A 20153-nucleotide genomic window follows, 5' to 3' on the forward strand; every position below is an offset into this window, starting at 1 on the left:
TTTTAACACATGCTACACAGGTATGTAAGGCTGATTTCCTGGTTCCTCTCCCCTCTCCCCAAGAGACTGGAGGTAGGAAGGCTGCTGGTAGCAGAGAGGGGGAAAGCCTCTCCCCAAACAGGTTAAATCATTTTGTACCTTTAACAAATTGCAACGTTCCTTATTTTTGTTTGTTGGAAGCGGATAAGCCGCCCCAATCCCAGTCAGGGTAAACCTCAGTTAAGTTATTGCTCAGGTGAGCAGGCTTTTGTTTTGCTTGTGTTTCTTTTGTATGCAGTGTGGCAGTCTCAGTGCCTGGGACTGAATAAACCAGGCATAGCCTGTTTAAAGCAACAGCACGCGACGCCTCGTCATTTAATCTACCCTAAAAGACCGTGTTCTAACAGTCCTGGATAGATGGCGGAGCCCCGGAGTAAGCAGTTTGTCACAATATATATATATACATGTAGAGGTATCAGTACCGTGTTAGCCGAGCTTCAATAATCGATACACACACACTCTTACATCACTAACTTTCATGAACCATTTAACACCTCTAGCCATAAATCACATCCACACACGGGGGAGGGACAAGCACAGATAACATTCCAAGAGACACTGTTTTTAAGTATACCCTTTGCTTGCTTCATTCATTGTAACATCGCCGGAAGAAGAGATCAGTGTATCTCGAAAGCTCGCACAAATAAAAACATTTTGTTAGCCACAGAAGGGTATCATCTATTTATTTTTTGATATATATATATATATTTATATATATATTATATATATATATATATACATACACACATACAAACATAATACAGGTATACAACCATAATACAGATGTATTATTGACATGTAAGGCTAATAGCGAGCTTACCCTTTATGAAAAGCAGTCACATCTACCCCTACCGTCACAGTCACACCTTGTCACAGCCTCAGGATGTCTTACAGCACTTAACTAAATATAGCGGTAGCTAAAAATCACCTGAAGAAATAAGATGCAGTACTGTACAGTCTGTATTGAAATTAGCTTCCAGTCAAAAAAAAAAAACACTAGCACAGCAAACTTGAACCACAAATCTATCTTCCGCAGACCTGTCTCCAACCTATTTCTCTTTGGTTGCTACTCCTTAATATGTTGCTGATTATTTCAAGACCAATATACAAATGTAGTGTGTGACATTATTCCACCAGAACAATTAAACCTGCTACATGTGTACACTATCTCTGACCAGATATACCTCCTTTTATTTCACCCTAGATTACTTTTTCCAATTAAAAAGTTTCCTCTTCATTCTTCTTCTCCACATACCCACTTGGTCCCATTCTCTTATATCTCATAAAACCTCTCGTTCCCACCCTAGTTCCTGCACTCATATGGTTCTCAAACTTCTCCTTCTGCTCTGGCACAATTCCATCTACTTTTATGTATTCACTTGTTACACAAATTCTCAGAACTATTTAATTTGTCTCTACAGTACTTTCCTTAGAAATCACCACTCAGGAGCTTTGTGATTCTTTCAAATTCATTCAACACCTTGTATATTCATTCATGCTTTGTCCTATGAACTCCATGCACAATCAGAGTTAAATGCTGCTTACCCCTTTTTGTGTGTATAAATAATAATAATAATAATAATAATAACAGTGACTACCAGCCTTACAATAATAAAATCACACAGATGCATTAAAAAAAAGTGCTGCCTTTCTGGCTTTGCTTAATAGGCCAGCAACCAAATTTCCCAAAATACAGACATATCTCCCATATTCTGATGACATCTTGCAAAGAATTGGCACTGACCTGTTCTCGTTGAACCCAATCCCCCCCCCCCACCCTCACACCGTTACCAATTTCCCAAGTTGTAAATACTGTATAATTTGTTCTAAAAATTGTTCTTATCACAAGTTTTCTTAACAATACTACTCCAAAACTCCAATGGATAAAGCAGTGCCGAATAATGTCTCCCCGTCTATATTTAGACCTTCCTCACTATTCATTTGAGCCCTGCTCTTTTAGGACTAACATATTCTATATAGCTTGGTTATCAGAATATGTCCTACCTAATTAGCCTTTTCCTCTCCCTTCTAGTTTATAGTTATTTGACTGATGTGCTTCACTGTAAATGTCTTTACATCTCCCCTGATTTAAGCTAGGTTGTTGCAGGTTGCCATCTACTATTATTGTTGTTACTATTTTCATGAGTTAATGTATTTGTACTTGCATTTGTCCCCCTCCATTTTATCCAGCCTGTTCACATTGATCATGTAATAGACATAGGGGCCTATGCAGAGAGCAGCGAATTTTAAAATTGGCGAATTTATTAAAAAGTAGCTTTTTTGGAGAGTTTTAATCTCCATATGCAGAAAAGTGCGAATTCTGCTATGTTTAACATGGATGCGTGTGGCGAGTTTAAATTGGCGAGATGCGCGCTTCAGAAATGTGTTAAAACAAATTCGCGGCTTTTTTTTTCCCCTTTGCAATGGCCGCGAGCGGCAGTTTTTTCTGGCGAGTTAAAACTGAGACAATCGCGCCATTTTATTGGCGCGAACAGCCGCTAGATGCCGTTCGCGCCTCTCTGCATACGGATATTTTTAAAACTGGCGAGATTGAGGTTCTCGCCAGCCGCGAGGCGAGTTTTATAACTAGAAAAGAAAAATTGGCGCGTTTTTCGGAACTCGCCATTTTCTGCTGCTTTCTGCGCGATTTTCTCCAAAAAATGGCGAATTTCGAAATAGCGCTGCTCTCTGCATAGGCCCCTTTATGTCTAAAAACCTGTAAATGTAACATTGGTGACTTTTCTGTTTGAAAAAAATTTGCTATTTTTTGGGCAGTTTTGCCAGGAATTGCTTTATATTGTGACATGTTTATCTTGAGCTGTTTCTTTATATACTGGTGAAGCAGCCAGTTCTGTAAGTAGCAATGAATACATCAGTATTAGTGATCTGAAGTTTACTAGGGCCATTCTGATCCCACATTTGAAACGATATGTTAGACATGAAGTGCTTTTGTAAAATAGTACTAAGTGCTTAATGGAAACAAAGGAAGAGAGAGAAAAAAAATCAACAAGACACTGCCCGATCTAATTCATTCAAATGATGGTTTTTGCCTGGGAAGCAAGGAATTTATTTTTTCACACTGTGCTGCGAGGAGGCTGCACCAAGCTATTGAGACCTCAACGGAGATTAGTTTATTTATTCCTGAGACAAAAGGGGCACTTTTGGGAACGGATACTGAGAAAATGCTCCTCAATGCAGCTAGAATTGATTTATTAAAGCACTTCAAAAGAAGCTGTTACAGAAAAAAAGAAACAATAATTGAGCATTGCTGGTCCAATTTACTTGTGTACATTTTATTAGCTTGGTACCCTAGATATAGTTCCTGGTTCCTGTAAGTTAGAGACTCTCCCCATTATGTGACACTGTAATATATGTACAGTCTAATGGTGTCATCAAGCAGTGCTGCCCTGTATGTAAGAGGAAATGGTGATCCTTCTTAAAACTCCCACATACCCTCCAAATGTGTGTATTCAGCAGGTACGTAATCTGTTTTTGGGGTCCTGTGACAAAAAGATTAATTTGTTTCAGTGATTCAGTGTTTAGGTTTCCTGACCTGCACTTAACTGGAAAAATTAATACTTTAGTGATTCAGGCCAGTTATGTCTCACTGATTTCCAGAGAGTCTCAATGGTTTATTGTCAGTCTCACTGACTTTTAGCATCAGTGGTCTTGTACTGTATTTTTTGTAAGCTTATTGGTTCTGAAGTGTGCTAAATTGATCAGCTTATTGGTTCTGAAGTGTGCAAAATTGATCAAAATATTTCTTTACCTGCCCCCGAACAGATTTTAACAGTTCATGATTTTAATATAATAAGTTTATAACATAACTATTGATATCATACAAGAAATTATAATACAAGACAAGAATTATTTATGTACATATAAACTAACTAGAAAATATCAGAAAGACTACTTTTGGTTAAGTTGATTATTCACTGTTTAATGGCGCCCTCTGGCGGTATATTAGAGGCATATCAGCTATTTACTGATTAAAATGTTTGTCTTAAGGCAGCAATCCACACCAATTCCCATTTTATTTAGCATTTTGTTTTTTTACTTTTACATTAGGTTGCCCTTTCCAATTATTATTTTTTTTTTTAATCTGATGCTTTGTTTAGGAGATATCGAGGCACGGGTTCAGGAGCACACTCACATCCAGGAATATAAAAAGAAAAAACATACACATAATGCAACAGAGTATTGATGAACGTATTATAAATATGCAAGTAGCAGTCTCACGCATGCTTCCTGTGAGTAATCACGGCTTTTGGTTATCTGGAGTGACCACCTCAGATACAAGTTTCAATGGTGTTATCCGTCGGAATACGATCATGCAGGGAGATGAGGGAAGGAGGATCCCGTATGTGGAAAATGGAGGACACAGCTGTATAACAGATAATGAATAATTAAACAGACAGCTGTGGAGGTGCGTGGGGGACGCCGGAGAGGTGGATAGACCCGGCGGGCAGTCGGGGAGAGCGCTCCAGTTCTCCGGAGCTCCGCGGAGCACCCGGCAGTGGGGGCCTCCATTTTGGATATTGGCGCATGCGCAATGGAAGTCTTGCACATGCGCAGTGCACAATAAGTGCGGTGGCCATTAGCCAGGCTCCGCTTGGGACTATATGTCCCAGCAGCCCCAGGGGCTGCTAAACACATGGGCAGCAAGAGCCGAATGAGCTCATAGAATCACGGCCAGCAAGATAAATACTTTTGGTGCGCTTGAGGGAGAGGGACTGCAAGGTAGTGTCTTGGTGCAAGTAGCTCCCAGACTAGGCCAGATAACCCCCCCCAAGTCCCAGCTAGGCCCATGACCCTGTCATCTTGTGGTGCTATAGAGAAGGCCCTCCAGATAAGGATGCTAACTTTAGCTTATAGTGACAGGTACAGCATTAGTAAGTAACACCACGCAGTGTGCTTGGCCTGCGTTCTGGGACCATACCCAGGCACATATATATCAGAGACTCTAAAGGTGAGACCCTCCAACGGGAGTTCACCCCACGCGGTGGATTGGACGCACGCGGAGCGGAAGGATTCTTGGAGACCTCACGTCGTGGGATCAGATGGATCCTTCTGTTTAAAGTCAGCTGTACCTGGGTACAGGAATGCCCAGGGAAGTAAACGTGCACCAACGGGCCACAGGTGTAGGGCTACATTGGCACTGAGGAAGGACATCAGTGATATTGGTGCCTCCGCACCCTAAGTACATTGGGGATATATATACACCCTATAGTATATTGAGTGTACTGTTATCATTATTGTTGTGTTGTGTTGTATGTGCAGATGAGAGTCCAGGATAAGATGCCAATAAAAAGTAGGATTTATTCTTGTGAGGAATTCATGCTCAACACAGGCATTGAATAGGAGTGATCCTCTTAGGTGTTTACGCGCTCTTTGATAAAGCGCTTAAACAGTACGAAACGCCTAAGATGACTCCTGTTCAATGCATGTGTTGTGCATGAATTCCTCACAAGAATAAATCCTACTTTGTATTGGCATCTTATCCTGGTTCCCGGTTTTTCTAGAGCTGTGCTCTCCTCTGCCTGACTGCTTGGCTGCTCGGGACTCTCATTTGCTTCAATATCAAAACGAAGACGCACGCATTCTTATGGGACTTCGGATCGGTCCTATGTGCTGGGAGTAGTGACTTCTTTCAATACTGCTACTATTATCATTCATTTACACACAGAGGGGGCAATCTACAACTTTAGCCTTAGGAGAGAGTGGAGTGGGGAGGGTCCGCTTTCAATTGGGATCCATTCATTTACCTGCGACTCGTGCATCTCCTTTCCCTCACAGTTACAAATGACATTACCCCGATTGGATTGCTGACAGACTTATTTTGTCAACAAAGGGGGTTTGTTCATAACATCATCTGTCACTTAATATGACACTCACTAAAGCACTATTAATGGTCACGATCTAGCTCCTTTTATACTATCAAGCTGACTGTATATATTTGGATTGCATCCATTAACCTGTTGCTGCAGGTTGTGTAGCATTAGTTTGAGACTGGCTGTCTCATCATCTTCTTGTTTTGTATGTGGTTAGTAGATACCATTGTTATAAACCTGGTGTGTGTGTGTGTGTGTTTACTGGTTATATTTGTTCCTGTGAGGGGTTATCCTGCTGTACTAGGATCCCTCCCAGGTGGAGGCGCTGTCACCCGAGAAACGAGGCAACCCCAGACTCCCAGTGGCAGAGGCTTAAGCCTCCTGTGAGCCATGCAGGTAATTCCCAGCATGCATAGTCCCTGAAGCTGAGTCCCCTGTGCCGCTGAGCACGCTCATGCTTGGAGAGCGGTGACATCACCAACTCTCCAAGTATGAGCACCGAGTGTCCTTACTATTTGACAAGCGTGCGTGGGGGGTGGTACAGGCAAGCTTAGCGCGGTTCAAAGTCAGATTTTTTGGTTTACGCAAGCGCGGGTGAGCGTCCGTGCCCGCGCACAAGCGGGCGTGCTAATAGCCAGAAGCAACCTTGTTAAGCACCGCGCGGTCAGCGCGCTCAACGGCACAGGGGACTCAGCCGTAGTCACAGGGAAAGGGGGCTACATTAGTAACTTGATCTTGCATGTGTTCTGCTACCTTCATAGGAGGTACTCGCTTGATTGTGAACTCCTGTATCCCACATAAACATAGGAGCTAAAGTGTACCTCTTTTCATTTGCTCAATGATGGATGATCTGTCAGTGCTGCATGGTTGTTGTTGGATGCAGAGAATATAGCACTGCATTATTAATGGTTTAACTACTGCTCAAAAAGCAAACGCTTTTATATCACTGAATTATGAGGTGTATTTGCATGAGCTAAAAAAAAAAAAAGCCATATTTTTTGCTAAGAGCCTCATCTAATCAGTCAGAGAACCCCAAATAAGATTAGTGTACAGAAAAGAAAAATCTCAAAGAAAAAAAATGGGAAAGTATTAATTTAATATACTATATTGTCATTTTAAAATAATTAAAAAAAATAATTTAGTTGTGCAGGAATCTAAAAAATACATCGAAGTAAATGTCAACACAATGAAACACGGATTAAAGATTATTTCAAGATACAGTATTATATAGGACCACACTGGTGCAATGGTACATACAACCGCTGGTGCAATGGTACATACAACCCCACATTATCTCTACTGTTTATATATGACTCTCAATAGACAAAACTGCTGAACCAATCATATGCCACGACTCAATGCAGATTTATAATGCTGTGACAATACCACCTATCACGTTTCTCTTGAGTGCAGAGCGTTTTGATTGGCATTTTAGTTATCCAATCATTCGTCATCTCTAAGGGCAGCCGGAAGCGGGTAGGAGGCGCTTCGCTTGGATGTTGTTGCCATGGTGACAGTAGGAGACGCGGCAGTTTGAAAGTGTCTGTTGCTGCTTATGCACAGAATGGGGCCGCCTCGCCGGGTCCCAGAGAAAGGGAAGCCGCGTTGTCGCAGCAGTCAAGACCCGGTCATAGAGAGAGTGAAGCAATCGAGGCTGGTGGTGAATCAGGAAGTGCTGGCGGACAGGAACCCATCGGCCATAGCGGCGGTGGGAGCCTGGGTTGAACACGGCCGGGATCAATGGGGGAAAGAGGAAGAGAGCGAGGCTCTGGTGAGTGAGTGCGCTATGTGAATGCCACCTGCCATAACTTTAGGACCAAGTCACAAATTCTGTTTTAAAGCAGCATTGAAAGGTTCACTTAACTGTAGCTGATATTGTATGAGAGTGTAAACATGTATTTAGTACATATGTAGACACATTGTCCCATCTCATGGAATATTCCGTACTATTAAAGCTGTTAAATCCTATGTTGTGTTATCACTAGGAAAAATACAGGCATACCCCGGTTTAAGGACACTCACTTTAAGTACACTCGCGAGTTAGGAAATATCGCCCAATAGGCAAACGGCAGCTCGCGCATGCGCCTGTCAGCACGTCCTGAACAGCAATACCGGCTCCCTACCTGTACCAAAGCTGTACGCAAGCGTGTAGACTATAGAGCAGCGGTGCGCAAACTGTGGGGCGCGACCCCCAGGGGGGGCGCGACACTGCCGACGGGGGGCGCGGGGTTTACAGAGGCCCCGCGCGCTTACCGAAGGCACTTAAATTAAGTGCCGGGGGAGCTGCAGGGCCTCTGTAAACCTAACTTACCGTGGCTCCGGCGGCTTCCTCCCTGCGCCGCCATGGCAACGCGGCGTCAAAATGACGCTGCGAGGTCATGTGACGTCACGTTGCTATGGCAACGTGACGTCATTACGCCAGAGCGCGGGTAAGTTGGGGTTGGGGGGGGAGCGGGAGCGAGGGGACAGCCGTCAGGGGGGCGCAGGGAAAAAAGTTTGCGCCCCCCTGCTATAGAGCCTGTTGCACATGCGTTATTTACATCAGTTATGCATGTGAATGACAAGTACAGTACAGTACATGCATCGATAAGTGGAAAAAAGGTAGTGCTTCACTTTAAGTACATTTTCGCTTTACATACATGCTCTGGACCCATTGCGTACGTTAATGTGGGGTATGCCTGTAAAGCTGGATACATCATTAAATAAGCATTGTCATTTATTATGCTGGTAGTCCCAGTTGTAGTATTTTACGGTTATTGTAGTTGCTGGTTGTCGCTTTGGTATGTTAATGCAAGAAAGCATGGACCCACATTTACTAAGCAGATCTATGTCATAAGACATCTGGCAGCCTATCCATGTGAATGAGCTGCAAGATACTTTGGAGTGTAGGGAGGTGTCTTATGGTCTATACTCTATAGCATTGCTTAGTAAATATGGGCTGTGATGCATATAGCATTCAAACCTGTGCATGTATGCGTCTGCACTGTCATGTGTTAACCAAGCTTTACCTCTTGTTTTTTGTTACTGTGTTTGAAGAAGGGTGTCTCTGGAGCTGAACCACATTGATTTCAGTTTTGGGGGCCCCTGCTTCCTGAGATACTTGTATGAGAAGGTGATGCCAATAGCAGCCCTTGCTGGACACAGAAAATGACTATATTGTAAAGGTTCCGCAGGACAATAGGAAACACTAATGTCATCCTTTGCTGCTTCCTATTAGCCCACGGAGTCTTTAAACAAAAGTGAGATACCGGCATCACCTTCACATGTATCTCGGGGAGCAGGGGGTCCCTTTGCGCTAATTAACGCGTTTCAGATACCCATCAAGCTCTCAGAAACCCCCCAAAATTACAAATATGTATGTATGTATGTGTGTGTGTGTGTGTCAAAAAGAGTTCTACTGGGTGTGGCTAAATGTATACAACAAGAAACAAAGAATTCCAGAGCAACATCCAATGTGACAAAAATACACAGTGAAAACCTATATATCTCTTGAAAAAGGATAATTTAGTTAAACCTTTGGCCAACTTAACCCTCTGGACTTATTTATTTCTTGTTGTATACCTTTTATTAATATCGGGATACATTGGAGCTGCAGAGTTATACTGACTGAGGGGCAATTCAGTATGGCGGGTCCAAACTATATATATATGTGTGTGTGTGTGTATATATATATATATATATAACAATAATAAAGACAGCGCCTTACACAGACTACACCCAAATTGCTGCAGCCCTGATCTGATATGGCAAGATGTTGCACCCAGCACAGATGCCTAATTACAATATGACATATCAATAGACTTGTGGTAAGAAACAAATAATAAAAATGTGTTAAAATAATAATATGCCAAAAAATAAAAGAAAAAAGTGTATATGAAAAATGAATAAAGATGAAAAATAATGGGATAATCACACTTATGTGACCTATGAACTAAAAAAATGAAAAAATTGATATGTAATTAAAAAAGTAAATTACATATATAAGAATGTAAAATTGTAAAAATAAACATCAAAAAATATGAAAAAATGAATCAATACTTAAGTCCATAGATGTCCATGAAAGTGACAATATTAAAGTCCAGGCTGCTTCTTCTTGGGCTCACCAAACTCCCAACGAACCTATTAGAAAAGAAAGAGAAAAAGCGCCCGATCCTTGTATAAAATCAAATATAAAATATTTAATAAATCATGGACAGACAAATGTACACTTCACACTTTGTCAATAAAAATAAGGCATGTTATGGGACCAGCCCATGCACCAGATCGAAGACTCCACAGTTCACCTCCGTACGATTGCGTCCGAAATGCCTGCAAATGAACGTTGCTGCTGCCGCAATCACCGAAATAGGTTTTTCTCCCTTTAGACCAGAACTTTTCTGTTCAGTGCGGCCGCCATTACTCTCTCACGAATCAGGGACCAGGGAAACCTTCACTGACGTCCTCACTCTGGCGTCTGGACTGCTCGACCACCGTAGTAGTTTCTATGCCACGTGACCCTACGCGTTTCCTCCGTCTCAGCGGATTTCATCAGGGGATCATGAAATCGTACGGAGGTGAACTGTGGAGTCTTCGATCTGGTGCATGGGCTGGTCCCATAACATGTCTTATTTTTATTGACAAAGTGTGAGTGTACATTTGTCTGTCCATGATTTATTAAATATTTTATATCTGATTTTATACAAGGATCGGGCGCTTTTTCTCTTTCTTTTCTAATATATATATATATATATATATATATATATATATATAATTTGTAAACTACATGTAATTGTCTTTACTAGAAGGGTTCAATCACCCTTAAAGTGGTTACTTATGTCTATCATGTGCAAAATGAATATGTATCGCTTTTTGTTGCATGGTACCAGTGGATTTAATCAAATCCGCTTTTTATGTTTATCTTTTTAATTAATGATGGCACCAAAATTACTTTGCAAACGAAAAACAGAGCTAACCATTTACAGAGTTTTCTCAAAAGATATTTCATAAAGATAGGATGATTTCAAGCCTAAATAATAAAGATGGTTTATTGTCTACATACAGTACATATATGTTCAGCCTGTAACTAGTTAACATAAGCAATTTAGTATTAAGTTAGAAATTATATTGGAAAATGATTAGCTGCCTCTTCTATAAGAAGATAAGTCAGTCTGAAGACAGGCAGGTGTGGAAATGTTTTATGTGACCTAAGAATTTATCTTGCTTTATTAATTTCTATTTTGTATGAAACTTGTTTAATGTCTGCTGAGTTGATTAGTATATGGTCTTGAGTTCGGAATCAAAGGTTAGTTAAATAGTTTGCATTCCATGTTCCTCCTTGAATTCCATGTTTGTCTATTAACCTTAAATTTTTGATTGCTCTTGGCTTCTCCATGAGGTATGGTGTCCCCTGTGTCTAAAAACAAAAAGCCCCCAGCCTTTCCAAGTCTTTGGGCCAAAGTCCCCTCAACCATCGCCGGTGTGTTCACCGGTTTCATCCACAGTTGTAGTAGACCGGCACCCAGGGGGCTGGCAGTAGACTCCAAATCGTATATAAAACAGACCCTATAATTGCAAAAACTATAGAGGGAGACAGGGAGAAAAGCGAAGAGAAAAGAGAAAACAAATCTAGCTACACATCCAGGGTATCTTTCCCTGGGTTGCTGCTGGCTGCCGGATCGCCAGTCAAGGAGATGGCCGCGAACCTGACGAGAGTCCCACAACATCACAGTCGGTCTTATATCTTTTTCCCCTAGGAGGGGGGGAGAGAGAGAGGTTTTTAACAATGTCATATATTAAAGAAAGTGCTTGCATAACGAAAATGACAATGCAGTAAACTACAATGAATGTCTGATTCAGAACAGTGGGAAAGTATTTGAATTCTTAAGGCAACAAAACTACACAAAAAGGAACAGGAAGGTTGAGAAGTACCTGAGACTTTAATCCATTTTCTGGCCCCTGTGGCAGAAAAGGGGTTCAACGGTAAGGTAATTTCACAGGTTCCACTCCTGACAATTTTCAGAACTATACATGATCATTTTACTCAGTGTAAAAAGGAAAGGGTTTTTTTTTTTTTTTAACTGTACATCCCCTTTAAAGGAAACTATTTAATTTTTCCAAAGGTGACACTGTTGGTGCTCATTTGCATGTCATTACCCAGATCCCTGGCTGCAGTGAAAGGATTGTATGCTAAGCGATAATGTCGAAAGACAGGCTAGCAGACCTGTCTGAAACATGCAAATGTGCTCACAAGTGATGTTTTTAGTATATTCAAACAAATTACCAGTATTGTAGTCTTGGCAATGACATGATACAGGTATTATAAACATCAATAATGTCAACGAAAAAAAGGTCCATTTGATCAGATATTGTATATACTGGCAGCACTACAATATTAGTAAATAGGGGCACTTGAGCAGCAGCCTTCGTTTTTGTACTATATATGCCACATCATACAAAACTTGGCAACTTAACCCTTTCCCTTCATGCAAATAATTATGATACACAGTATTAAGGTGCCCACATGATACTTGGTTACCATCAATGTTGCTACAAGACAGTCTCAATAGTTTGGAGATATTTTTCAGCTTAGGTTGAATACATACTACACAAGTAGAGCTGGCTCCTCTAGTCTATAGGCCACTGCAGATATTCATACTCGAAACGTAGATCTGCCCCTGTTTAGCTTCCAAAATTTATTTTTAAATAGAAATCTTTAACACTTCAGTTTGCTACTGTATATCCAGAAACACATTAGATGTAGATTTTAAAATGGAATTTGGGCTTAAAAGCTCATTTGATTGCAGCCCAGCTCCAAGTAATGTACTGTATATTAGTTGTTTAAAATATGTTGTGAGCATTCGGTAGAAGGAAGGTAGATAATGTATTGCTTCTCTAAATAGCACACTGAGAGTTTTATTTTTTGGACAATATACCTTCATGATTATGGATCGATAAAGTGTAAGTAAAACGTGCATATCACTACTAACACAAACGACTGAATTCTCCTAAAAGAGAGAACTTCATCTTGCTTTTTATATTTACAATGAAGGCAATTTACATCTCTCTTGTTAAACTTTGCAAACCTCTTTTTGTCCGAAGGTCTCAGCACACCATATTGAAGAAGAGCTAATACAGTATCAAAAGGACAAGCAGGAAAGGCTGAGACGTTTTCAAGGGGAAGTGAAGCGTCGGGTGAATCAGCATGTCAAAATGAGGAAAAAACAGCAACTCCAGAAGTCCTATGATGCAGTAAGAAGCGTTTCTTCTACTTAAATCAGCAATTTCCCCCCACCCGCCTCGGCAAACCCTTGTTACTTAACTTTTTTTACGGATTTGGACTTGGGGATCCTCCAGAGTTCAACCAGGCTATTTTCGGATACACTGACCCCATGGTTCCCAAAATACTTACTGGGGAAGTTACTGGTATTGCTGTTTTTTACAGGGGATCGGAATGTCTGTTCATTAGGAAGCCACAACCAATGTTGTTGCCGCTTGCTGCTGGCATGAGATCTGAAAGTCATTTGTTCCCATGGAGGGTAATTTTAAACCCTATAACTTCACCTGTAAGTATTTAACTCCAGTTTCCATCCTAAAAAATAATAAAGATAAAAGATTAGGGAGGACAGCTGCGTTAACTCTACGTACCAGAGGGATTATGAGGCCAAAGTACCGCGGCCCCTCTGGCATTTACGATCGTGTGGCCGCTCCGTCACTGAAGATGGAATGGGAGGAGTCATACCCCTTCCGTCCACCATCATTGTAGATGACGTCCTGAGCTCCATAGGAACACAGGACGCAATCTCCAGTTAGACGATGAGCATTTTTGTTTTTCACAGCTACTATGTCATGGGGGAACCAGGGTGTCCGAACCCATTAAGTTGTAGCAACGTTGTGGGGCACTCAAAGGATTAAGGCAAAGGATACACGTAATTTTGTATATTTTGCAAGATCATGCTTAAATGCCTACGGTACATATATGTTTATTTACAGTATCCTATATTATAGACAAAATCTGTAAAATTCTGGGCATTATTGAATTCCATGCTCTCTGGTTAAAATTCTGGGCATTATTCATTCAGTAATGCCTGGAATTTTTGGCAGCTTGCCAAGTGTTTATTTCTTGCCAATTAGCTTTTACTTTGTCAGAACAGCTTTGAGACAGGGCAGGGGATTGGTCAGGAAGCAGCAGCAAGGCAGTGAGCGCCGGGGAGGGAGAGAGAGCTGAGCGCCGGGGAGGGAGAGAGAGCTGAGCGCCGGGGAGGGAGAGAGAGCTGAGCGCCGGGGAGGGAGAGAGAGCTGAGCGCCGGGGAGGGAGAGAGAGCTGAGCGCCGGGGAGGGAGAGAGAGCTGAGCGCCGGGGAGGGAGAGAGAGCTGAGCGCCGGGGAGGGAGAGAGAGCTGAGCGCCGGGGAGGGAGAGAGAGCTGAGCGCCGGGAAGGGAGAGAGAGCTGAGCGCCGGGGAGGGAGAGAGAGCTGAGCGCCGGGGAGGGAGAGAGAGCTGAGCGCCGGGGAGGGAGAGAGAGCTGAGCGCCGGGGAGAGAGAGCTGAGCGCCGGGGAGAGAGAGCTGAGCGCCGGGGAGAGAGAGCTGAGCGCCGGGGAGAGAGAGCTGAGCGCCGGGGAGAGAGAGCTGAGCGCCGGGGAGAGAGAGCTGAGCGCCGGGGAGAGAGAGCTGAGCGCCGGGGAGAGAGAGCTGAGCGCCGGGGAGAGAGAGCTGAGCGCCGGGGAGAGAGAGCTGAGCGCCGGGGAGAGAGAGCTGAGCGCCGGGGAGAGAGAGCTGAGCGCCGGGGAGAGAGAGCTGAGCGCCGGGGAGGGAGAGCTGAGCGCCGGGGAGGGAGAGCTGAGCGCCGGGGAGGGAGAGCTGAGCGCCGGGGAGGGAGAGCTGAGCGCCGGGGAGGGAGAGCTGAGCGCCGGGGAGGGAGAGCTGAGCGCCGGGGAGAGAGAGCTGAGCGCCGGGGAGAGAGAGCTGAGCGCCGGGGAGAGAGAGCTGAGCGCCGGGGAGAGAGAGCTGAGCGCCGGGGAGAGAGAGCTGAGCGCCGGGGAGAGAGAGCTGAGCGCCGGGGAGGGAGAGCTGAGCGCCGGGGAGGGAGAGCTGAGCGCCGGGGAGGGAGAGCTGAGCGCCGGGGAGGGAGAGCTGAGCGCCGGGGAGAGAGAGCTGAGCGCCGGGGAGAGAGAGCTGAGCGCCGGGGAGAGAGAGCTGAGCGCCGGGGAGAGAGAGCTGAGCGCCGGGGAGAGAGAGCTGAGCGCCGGGGAGAGAGAGCTGAGCGCCGGGGAGAGAGAGCTGAGCGCCGGGGAGAGAGAGCTGAGCGCCGGGGAGGGAGAGCTGAGCGCCGGGGAGGGAGAGCTGAGCGCCGGGGAGGGAGAGCTGAGCGCCGGGGAGGGAGAGCTGAGCGCCGGGGAGGGAGAGCTGAGCTGAGCGCCGGGGAGAGAGAGCTGAGCGCCGGGGAGAGAGAGCTGAGCGCCGGGGAGGGAGAGAGAGGTGAGCTGAGCGCCGGGGAGGGAGAGAGAGGTGAGCTGAGCGCCGGGGAGGGAGAGAGAGGTGAGCTGAGCGCCGGGGAGGGAGAGAGAGGTGAGCTGAGCGCCGGGGAGGGAGAGAGAGGGAGAGGTGAGCGCCGGGGAGGGAGAGAGAGGGAGAGGTGAGCGCCGGGGAGGGAGAGAGAGGGAGAGGTGAGCTGAGCGCCGGGGAGGGAGAGAGAGGGAGAGGTGAGCTGAGCGCCGGGGAGGGAGAGAGAGGGAGAGGTGAGCTGAGCGCCGGGGAGGGAGAGAGAGGGAGAGGTGAGCTGAGCGCCGGGGAGGGAGAGAGAGGGAGAGGTGAGCTGAGCGCCGGGGAGGGAGAGAGAGGGAGAGGTGAGCTGAGCGCCGGGGAGGGAGAGAGAGGGAGAGGTGAGCTGAGCGCCGGGGAGGGAGAGAGAGGGAGAGGTGAGCTGAGCGCCGGGGAGGGAGAGAGAGGGAGAGGTGAGCTGAGCGCCGGGGAGGGAGAGAGAGGGAGAGGTGAGCTGAGCGCCGGGGAGGGAGAGAGAGGGAGAGGTGAGCTGAGCGCCGGGGAGGGAGAGAGAGGGAGAGGTGAGCTGAGCGCCGGGGAGGGAGAGAGAGGGAGAGGTGAGCTGAGCGCCGGGGAGGGAGAGAGAGGGAGAGGTGAGCTGAGCGCCGGGGAGGGAGAGAGAGGGAGAGGTGAGCTGAGCGCCGGGGAGGGAGAGAGAGGGAGAGGTGAGCTGAGCGCCGGGGAGGGAGAGAGAGGGAGAGGTGAGCTGAGCGCCGGGGAGGGAGAGAGAGGGAGAGGTGAGCTGAGCGCCGGGGAGGGAGAGAGAGGGAGAGGTGAGCTGAGCGCCGGGGAGGGAGAGAGAGGGAGAGGTGAGCTGAGCGCCGGGGAGGGAGAGAGAGGGAGAGGTGAGCTGAGCGCCGGGGAGGGAGAGAGAGGGAGAGGTGAGCTGAGCGCCGGGGAGGGAGAGAGAGGGAGAGGTGAGCTGAGCGCCGGGGAGGGAGAGAGAGGGAGAGGTGAGCTGAGCGCCGGGGAGGGAGAGAGAGGGAGAGGTGAGCTGAGCGCCGGGGAGGGAGAGAGAGGGAGAGGTGAGCTGAGCGCCGGGGAGGGAGAGAGAGGGAGAGGTGAGCTGAGCGCCGGGGAGGGAGAGAGAGGGAGAGGTGAGCTGAGCGCCGGGGAGGGAGAGAGAGGGAGAGGTGAGCTGAGCGCCGGGGAGGGAGAGAGAGGGAGAGGTGAGCTGAGCGCCGGGGAGGGAGAGAGAGGGAGAGGTGAGCTGAGCGCCGGGGAGGGAGAGAGAGGGAGAGGTGAGCTGAGCGCCGGGGAGGGAGAGAGAGGGAGAGGTGAGCTGAGCGCCGGGGAGGGAGAGAGAGGGAGAGGTGAGCTGAGCGCCGGGGAGGGAGAGAGAGGGAGAGGTGAGCTGAGCGCCGGGGAGGGAGAGAGAGGGAGAGGTGAGCTGAGCGCCGGGGAGGGAGAGGTGAGCTGAGCGCCGGGGAGGGAGAGGTGAGCTGAGCGCCGGGGAGGGAGAGGTGAGCTGAGCGCCGGGGAGGGAGAGGTGAGCTGAGCGCCGGGGAGGGAGAGGTGAGCTGAGCGCCGGGGAGGGAGAGGTGAGCTGAGCGCCGGGGAGGGAGAGGTGAGCTGAGCGCCGGGGAGGGAGAGGTGAGCTGAGCGCCGGGGAGGGAGAGAGAGGTGAGCGCCGGGGAGGGAGAGAGAGCTGAGCGCCGGGGAGGGAGAGAGAGCTGAGCGCCGGGGAGGGAGAGAGAGGTGAGCTGAGCGCCGGGGAGGGAGAGAGAGGTGAGCTGAGCGCCGGGGAGGGAGAGAGAGGTGAGCTGAGCGCCGGGTAGGGAGAGAGAGGTGAGCGCCGGGGAGGGAGAGAGAGGTGAGCGCCGGGGAGGGAGAGAGAGGTGAGCGCCGGGGAGGGAGAGAGAGGTGAGCGCCGGGGAGGGAGAGAGAGGTGAGCGCCGGGGAGGGAGAGAGAGGTGAGCGCCGGGGAGGGAGAGAGAGGTGAGCTGAGCGCCGGGGAGGGAGAGAGAGGTGAGCTGAGCGCCGGGGAGGGAGAGAGAGGTGAGCTGAGCGCCGGGGAGGGAGAGAGAGCTGAGCGCCGGGGAGGGAGAGAGAGCTGAGCGCCGGGGAGGGAGAGAGGTGAGCTGAGCGCCGGGGAGGGAGAGAGAGCTGAGCGCCGGGGAGGGAGAGAGAGCTGAGCGCCGGGGAGGGAGAGAGAGGTGAGCGCCGGGGAGGGAGAGAGAGGTGAGCTGAGCGCCGGGGAGGGAGAGAGAGCTGAGCTGAGCGCCGGGGAGGGAGAGAGAGGTGAGCTGAGCGCCGGGGAGGGAGAGAGAGCTGAGCGCCGGGGAGGGAGAGAGAGAGAGGTGTGTGTGTGTGTGTGTGTGTCCGTCCGTGTCTGTGTCCGAGGGGGAAGAGAGTGGCAGTTGGGTGACGTCAGACCCACCAATCTGTTTGGCCAGAGGCTGAGGACCAATCAGATTCACCGCAGATAGCACTAACCTTTCGATTTTATAAATTATAAGGAGATTGGGTCCTGAGAGCTTGGCTCTGACCCAATTATTGAATTAGTAGGCTGCGATGTTTCTATAAACATATTTAGTTTATAACATCTCCTACTATGGTTTTATTGAACATTAGGAATTGATGTATGATGCATTCATTTTGGAGTATTATATAAGTACTTATTGTGCAAATGTATGAGTATATTGGTGTTCATATATAATTCACCCTTTATGACTAATTTCACTTGTCCATATGGTTTTCTTTTAACTAGGTTATGAGGTGTTTTATATCTTCACCTACCTATAAGCGTCCTGCGAGTTTCACTCTGACACTTAAGGGTAAACTATGACAAGCTGCGATCTACTATCATTATCATTTGGTTTTGGTATGACTATCATTCATCTCTTGTCTTTTATATTATATATAATTTTAAATAATATAGACATAGGGTGTAATTGAAAGGTATTTAGAGTCTCACAGCTCTGATCAATTTGATTTTTTTCAGCATGCTGTGACGTGGTTAACATTAGACTAATTAATAGCCATTATTAAATTGTGTTTGGTTATGTTTTTTTATTCATTGGTTTTTCATTCATTTTTTGTTTCTTTTTGTATTCATAGTTCTTATTTTCGATTTTGGTATATTGTCAGTGTATAAATTCATGTTGTTATGTTATGATGTTGATTGGATGGTTGATTGCCAACAACTAGACAAGGTTCTTCATTGGTTGATATATGAACCAGGGGAGGTATATTAGTTCCTCCTTAAGAGCTTATGGCCAAACCCCTATGAAGTGTCATGTGACACGAAACGCGTTGGTGACGTCATTACGCAGCGACGCACGGCCGTGACGACGGTCTGTTTGTGTTGCTGTTGGAGCCCAGCCTGTCACGAGGAGTACACGGAAGATTTCAAGTGCCTAAGGTCTGTTTTTCTTTTGTCATCTAGCTTTCCTAGCACTTCTTCCTCCCTGTTACAACTAGGGCTTCCTCCCTCCTCTTCCTCACGGGCGGTGCGGCCCTCCTGTCCCAGCCGCCAACGCTTAACTTCCCTCCCCGGCGCTCACTGACCGCCGGTGGCCGGGACATGGCCGCTGGGGGGCCAAGCAGCCTCCTCGGATCTGCGCCAGTTCCACTCTCCACCACCTCTCACTCCCGCCGTGTGTGTGGATAGGGACATTTTACTCCTGCCAACAATTTGTGCCTCACTTTCACCCCCTCCCTCACTTTCACCCCCCTCCCTCACTTTCACCCCCCCTCCCTCACTTTCACCCCCCCCTCCCTCACTTTCACCCCCCCCTCCCTCACTTTCACCCCCCCTCCCTCACTTTCACCCCCCTCCCTCACTTTCACCCCCCCTCCCTCACTTTCACCCCCCCTCCCTCACTTTCACCCCCCTCCCTCACTTTCACCCCCCCTCCCTCACTTTCACCCCCCTCCCTCACTTTCACCCCCCCCTCACTTCCCCCCCTCCTCACTTTCACCCCCCCTCCCTCACTTTCACCCCCCCTCCCTCACTTTCACCCCCCCTCCCTCACTTTCACCTCCCCCTCCCTCACTTTCACCCCCCCCTCCCTCGCTTTCACCCCCCCTCCCTCGCTTTCACCCCCCTCCATCACTTTCACCCCCCCTCCTCACTTTCACTCCCCCTCCCTGCCCTTCGCCCGACCCCCCTCCCTGCCCTTCGCCCGCCCCCCCTCCCTGCCCTTCGCCCGCCCCCCCTCCCTGCCCTTCGCCCGCCCCCCCTCCCTGCCCTTCACCCGCCTCCCCTCCCTTCCCTTTGCCCGCGCCCCCTCCCTGCCCTTCGCCCGCCCTCCCTGCCCTTTGCCCGCCCCCCCTCCCTGCCCTTCGCCCTCCCTGCCCTTTGCCCGCCCCCCCTCCCTGCCCTTTGCCCGCCTCCCCCCTCCCTGCCCTTTGCCCGCCTCCCCCCTCCCTGCCCTTTGCCCGCCTCCCCCCTCCCTGCCCTTTGCCCGCCTCCCCCCTCCCTGCCCTTTGCCCGCCCCAACCCTCACTGCCCTTTGCCCGCCCCAACCCTCCCTGCCCTTCGCCCACCCGCCCCATCCCTGCCCTTCGCCCGCCCCCTCCCTGCCCTTCGCCCGCCCGCCCCCTCCCTGTCCTTCGCCTTCCCGCCCCCCCTCCCTGCCCTTCGCCCGCCCCCTCCCTGCCCTTCGCCCGCCCCCTCCCTGCCCTTCGCCCGCCCCCTCCCTGCCCTTCGCCCGCCCCCTCCCTGCCCTTCGCCCGCCCCCTCCCTGCCCTTCGCCCGCCCCCTCCCCCCCTCACTGCCCTTAACGCACGCCGCCCTTCACGCACACCACCCCTGCAATCCCG

At 48.4% G+C, this 20153-nt stretch overlaps 1 protein-coding gene across 1 annotated transcript in view; it reads left to right on the forward strand.

The window, feature by feature from the left end:
- Nucleotides 1-7386: 7386 nt before the first annotated feature.
- The window catches only part of CCDC15 (coiled-coil domain containing 15), a 44508-nt gene continuing 31741 nt past the window's right edge, over nucleotides 7387-20153 (forward strand). Inside the window, exons 1-2 of the mRNA XM_075606605.1 lie at nucleotides 7387-7641; nucleotides 12948-13106. Coding sequence (XP_075462720.1) covers nucleotides 7426-7641; nucleotides 12948-13106 — 375 coding nt within the window. The 5' untranslated portion in view covers nucleotides 7387-7425. The remainder of the gene's footprint in view (nucleotides 7642-12947; nucleotides 13107-20153) is intronic.

The sequence above is a fragment of the Ascaphus truei genome, chromosome 6, assembly GCF_040206685.1.
Source record: "Ascaphus truei isolate aAscTru1 chromosome 6, aAscTru1.hap1, whole genome shotgun sequence".
NCBI lineage: Eukaryota > Metazoa > Chordata > Amphibia > Anura > Ascaphidae > Ascaphus > Ascaphus truei.